Source organism: Ichthyophthirius multifiliis (assembly GCF_000220395.1).
Source record: "Ichthyophthirius multifiliis unplaced genomic scaffold scaff_1120509250758, whole genome shotgun sequence".
Classification (NCBI taxonomy): domain Eukaryota; phylum Ciliophora; class Oligohymenophorea; order Hymenostomatida; genus Ichthyophthirius; species Ichthyophthirius multifiliis.
In genome coordinates this window covers 1-5,123 of record NW_004086479.1, presented here as the reverse complement: position 1 = coordinate 5,123, position 5,123 = coordinate 1, and the positions used below count along the sequence as shown (strand labels likewise).

The following is a 5,123-nucleotide window of genomic DNA, read 5'->3' as shown; positions in this document are numbered from 1 at the left end:
ATTTTATATAAATATTAACAAATGCTTTTTTCTGATTAATTTTTTAATAATAAAATATTACATATTTTTATTAAAACATTTTATTATGAACTAATTTATAGTTTTAATATTTATTATATATTTAACAAGAAATGTGATTAAATAATGAATAATATATATTTTAATAGGATTTAATTATAGATTTTTTTATTTATTATATTTATATTATTATTTACAAGGAATTTTTTTTTTATTCTATTTTAAATATTTTTTTTTTCATAATTAAAAAAAAAATTAAATAACAAATTTAATATTATCAATAATTTTATCCAAAAATTTAATTAATAAATATTATCATATTTTTATATTTAACAAAAAATAGTTTAATATCATTTAATATATGAAATAGATAAATTCATTTATTATATTATAAAATGTATATTTTTTAAAGATTAAACAATAATTATTAAATGATTTTTTTTTTATATATATATATCAAATACCACATTGTTATATGTTATATGACTATGATATATAAAGTTAATTTTTTTTTATATGTTTGTTTGCTGAAAATGAATAAATTTAGAATTACAGTAGGAAAGGATAATAAGATGTATATCATTAAGGTTTTAAATTAATATAAAAATATATTTAGTTCCAAAATATATAATATTAATAATAATAAATTAGAAATAAAAAATAATATAGTTTTTTTAAAAAAAACATTTTTTAGTAATTTTACACAATAATTTATAGGCAATGAGAGGTTTCTATGAAAAAATTAATTCTAAGTTATGTGAAAAATATGATGAATAAAGTAATTAATGATAACTTATAAAATACATGATTTAAAGAAGATATAGAATTTATGGTATAGTTTAAAATATATATTTATGCTTTATAAAGATAAGATAAATTAGTACCAAAATTATAGAAAATATATAATTATGTATATAAAAATATAAAATATAAAATATATATTTATATAAATATTATATAGATAATATTTTTATTTATATTTCTTTTATTGATATAAATAAATTTAAATTATTTTTGTTAAAATTATTACAAATTTGTTTTGTTTATGTTAAAAAAAAAAATGTATATATATTTCTTTAAAAATTATTTTTTATTAATATATTTTTTTTAAATATATAATATTTTATTAGTTAATAAAATATATTTTTAATTTATTATTTTTAAGTTTATTTTTTAGATATTATTATATATTATTAATATATTAATTTTATTTTTTAGATAAAATTATTATATAACTATTAATATATGTTTATATCAAATAAAAAAATATCTAATTTAATATTTTAAAAATAAATAGCATGTATTATTTTATTTTATTGTTTAAAATATAAAAATATATAAAATTCCATTTTTTTTTTAAAGGATAGAAATTATTATAAAGAAACTTTATTTTATGTATATATAATATCGATATTTTTAAATAAATAAAATTAATAATGAAAATTAATTTATAAAAAAATTTTTTATATTTTATATTAAATTGAAAAAGGAGAAAATTTAAAATTTAAATTTTTAATTTTTAAATTTTTAATTTATAAATAATAATTAATAAAATGTATTAATATTGTTTAAGTTAATAATTACTATTAATATATTGAATATTTTATATATTTTTTTCTATATAAATAAATAGTTAATTTAATTTCAAATTAATAATATAATATATAATACTAAATTCGTTATCTCAAAAATAAATACAAAAAAAAATTAAAAATGTCACATGTTTGCAAGGATGAACTTTCAAACTTAAATGTAAAAAATAAATAAAAAAAATTAATAAATTAAATTAAAAAAAAGTCATCATTTTTAACTCAAAAAAGTCATTCCTAAACTAAATCAGAACATACAATAAATTAATAAGCAAATAACATATAAAAATTAAAAGCTTTACAATAAAGACAATGCAATTGTAAAAAATCTAAATGTTTGAAGCTATACTGTGATTGTTTTGCCATTGGAGAATATTGTAATCCCATTTGCCATTGCTTTGAATGCAAAAACAATGAATCTAATAAAGAAAAGCGTGAAATGGCTTTAAAATAAAATAAAGAAAGAAACCCAAATGCCTTTACTTCTCGAATAATTCAATAAAGCTAATTAAATAATCACTAAAGAGGGTGCAATTGTAAAAAATCTGGATGCTAAAAAAAATACTGTTAATGTTATTTAGATGGTATGGAATGTTCGAGATATTGCAGGTGTATAGGGTGTGAAAATTGCAATATTTTTGAAAATAAAAAAATATGTTTAAATAATAAAAATATAGAGAAATAAATATAATAGCAAAAAGGCAACAGTGATTATATCTAAAAAGATTAATAATAAAATATACTTAATTAAATAATAAATATAGTTGATCTATAAAATAAACTATTTAATAATCCTTTAATTTAATTAGCTATTTTTTAAGCATAATAAAATACTTAGAACTTTCTTTAATAAAATAATAAAGAAAATAATAATATTGATTAAATCAATTAATTTCAATTAATCTGAATTGAAATTTATTTCAATTTTTTTAATGTTTAAAATTATATATATAATATTTTTTAATATTTCAAAATTAATTTAAATATAAATATAAAAACTTTTAATACTTGTTAAAAAATTATTAATAATATACATATAATAAAAATAAATATATTATGCATATATATATATTATATATATATATATATATATATATATATATATATATATTATTATATCTATATAAATTAATTTCGAGATTTTTATTTTAAAATAATATTTTTTTTGATAATTTTAATTAAAAAAAAAGATTACAAATATTTAAATATTTTTTATTCATTTATATATATATATTTAATTTTACTGTTTTACCTGCCTTCAATATATTGATTTTAACTTTAAGAATTTTTAAATCTGATTTTTTTGCATTTTTAATTAATAATTTAGTTTTTTATATCTACTGTTTTTAAGAAAATAACTACGCTTCAACTCCAACGTGTAGATTTGGCTAGAGTATTTTTTTTATGCTTTTTAAACTTTAAATTGATTAACACTACACCTTCTTCAATAATTAATTTATTATTATTAATTTATTAGACTGTTTTTAATTATTTTTGCTATAATTATTTCTTTTTATATTTTATAACTTCAGTAATATGTCTAGATATACTAATATATGATAATAAGATTTTAATCAGCTAAAATTTATACTATTATTTCAGTAGTAACGGAATCTGAAGCAATAAAACTAAATAATTAAATAAAGTACTACTCTCATAATAGCTAAATTTTCCAAAGCTATTAAAATTGACCATATTTTCACATAAAATTATTAACTATTATCCTAATTGTTTTTCGTGCTTTTCTAGATTATTTTATATATAGGTGATATATTCTCCTTTTAGAGTTTTAGAGATTAATACGGTCGGTTATTTATTTTTATTTTTGACTTTTATGATTGCAGAAATATTGTGACCGTTTATCACTAGTGCATTCCAGTAGAAAGTCTCGAACCTTTTTTTATAAGATTGGACATTGTGCGTAAGGAAAGTTTCCTCAGATTGACCGAGCCTGTTTATGTCTACTCCCAAACTGAACCTTCTGCACATTCACCATCTCCGAGCAAAACATAGAATCTATTGGTTATTTTATCTAAGTATTTGGATGAATAGGCCATTTCGCTAGCAGCACCTAATCCCTAGCCGAAAGATTCGGCAGCTACGTCTAGAAAAGGAAGTCTGGGGGTAGGATTGCTTTCTAACCGGCTGCCGAATTTACGGATTTTAAGGAATTCGGATTATGGGATTAAACCTACAAGGGACCAAATGGCGTATAAAATGGGTGCGACGTGGCATTTTGATAGAATAAAACGATCAACAGTAAAGGATTTGATGTTTTAAATATTAATATATTTATAGTCGTACCTGATTTGTTTAAAAATAAAACAGATAAAATATTGGTTTTCTATAAAACTAAATAATAATTATTTGATGCGTTGGTCATTCCTATTAAATAGATATGGAGACGGACAGCTATGTCCTATTAAATAGATATGGAGACAGAAAGATATGTCTTTTATATTTAAGATGGTTTAGTGATCTTCAGTTATTTTAGTTTTTTTTGTGGTTTTAACTCTTTATTTTCAGAATCACTTTTTTTAGGGTTTTTCAGGCTTTTTTTATTTTATTTTAAGACTATAAATTTAAACATTTTTAAAAAGTATAAATCTATTATATTTTTATTTTTAAAAATTTATTAATGTTTACTTCTATTTTTTTTAGTATTAATTATATTATTTGTTTGTATAAATAATTTTTTTTTATTATAATATTAAATTTTTAATATTTTTTTTTTGTTAATCTAAATCTAAATATAAATTTAAGTTTTTATTTTTTTAACTTTTTTTATTTTTATTTATTTTAATTTTATTTTTATTAAATTTTTGTATTAATTTTATTATATTATTTTTTTTAATTTTCATATTTATTCTATTTTTCCTTTTCATTTATATATTTTTGTTTTGAGTTTTTATTTTATTTCATATAAAATTTTATTTCATCTATATATATATTTATATTTGTATATTAATATAAATATATAGATTTTAATTTTATATTTTATTTATTTTAATTTAATTTTACAAATTAAAATCATAATTATATTTTATTTATAAATTTAATTTAAATAGTATTTCATTTAATTTTAATATATTTTTTTTTATATATTTTTATAAAGATTTTTTATAAAAATCCTAGTTTTATATGATATAAACATATGTTTTATAAATAAAAATTACATTATTAAGAAATTCTTACTATATAATAATTAATTATTTATTTTTCCTATTAATTTATGATTTTTGAATTATTAATCTTAAATAAAATAAAAAAATAGAAAAAAAATAATATATATATATATATATATTATATATTTATATATAATCATATTATTAATACATATTTAATATATTATTTTATAGAAATAATATCAATTAAAATTTCTGTTTAATTTAAATACACATAAAATAATTTTTATAGTAATTATATATTGAAATACAAATTAATTAAAAAAAATATAACATAAAAAATGTTATATACAGATTAAAATTTTAAATGCAGAGCTGAATCTAAAAGTAT

General features: G+C 15.4%; 2 protein-coding genes across 2 annotated transcripts, besides 18 other annotated features; one reads left to right on the top strand and one right to left on the bottom strand. All coding sequences in view use genetic code 6, as the record gives it.

The window, feature by feature from the left end:
* Positions 1-1,082: 1,082 nt before the first annotated feature.
* Positions 1,083-1,136: a microsatellite.
* Positions 1,137-1,159: 23 nt separating this feature from the next.
* Positions 1,160-1,193: a microsatellite.
* Positions 1,179-1,239: a microsatellite.
* Positions 1,179-1,265: a microsatellite.
* A 256-nt stretch (positions 1,266-1,521) lies between these two features.
* Positions 1,522-1,558: a microsatellite.
* Positions 1,559-1,731: 173 nt separating this feature from the next.
* Positions 1,732-2,514, top strand: IMG5_093910 (hypothetical protein; the record flags this gene model as incomplete). The annotated part of the gene is made up of 1 exon (XM_004035606.1): positions 1,732-2,514. One exon carries the CDS (start codon positions 1,732-1,734, stop codon positions 2,512-2,514), a length of 783 nt encoding a protein of 260 aa, XP_004035654.1.
* Positions 1,767-1,814: a microsatellite.
* Positions 1,773-1,814: a microsatellite.
* Positions 2,239-2,282: a microsatellite.
* A 153-nt stretch (positions 2,515-2,667) lies between the features above and the next one.
* Positions 2,668-2,733: a microsatellite.
* A 590-nt stretch (positions 2,734-3,323) lies between these two features.
* Positions 3,324-3,961, bottom strand: IMG5_093900 (transketolase, putative; the record flags this gene model as incomplete). The annotated part of the gene is made up of 1 exon (XM_004035605.1): positions 3,324-3,961. A coding segment is annotated over one exon (492 nt), but the record flags the coding sequence as incomplete, so codon positions are not given.
* A 409-nt stretch (positions 3,962-4,370) lies between these two features.
* Positions 4,371-4,457: a microsatellite.
* Positions 4,373-4,423: a microsatellite.
* Positions 4,373-4,483: a microsatellite.
* A 177-nt stretch (positions 4,484-4,660) lies between these two features.
* Positions 4,661-4,700: a microsatellite.
* Positions 4,688-4,716: a microsatellite.
* Positions 4,717-4,888: 172 nt separating this feature from the next.
* Positions 4,889-4,965: a microsatellite.
* Positions 4,892-4,927: a microsatellite.
* Positions 4,892-4,937: a microsatellite.
* Positions 4,895-4,927: a microsatellite.
* Positions 4,966-5,123: the final 158 nt, after the last annotated feature.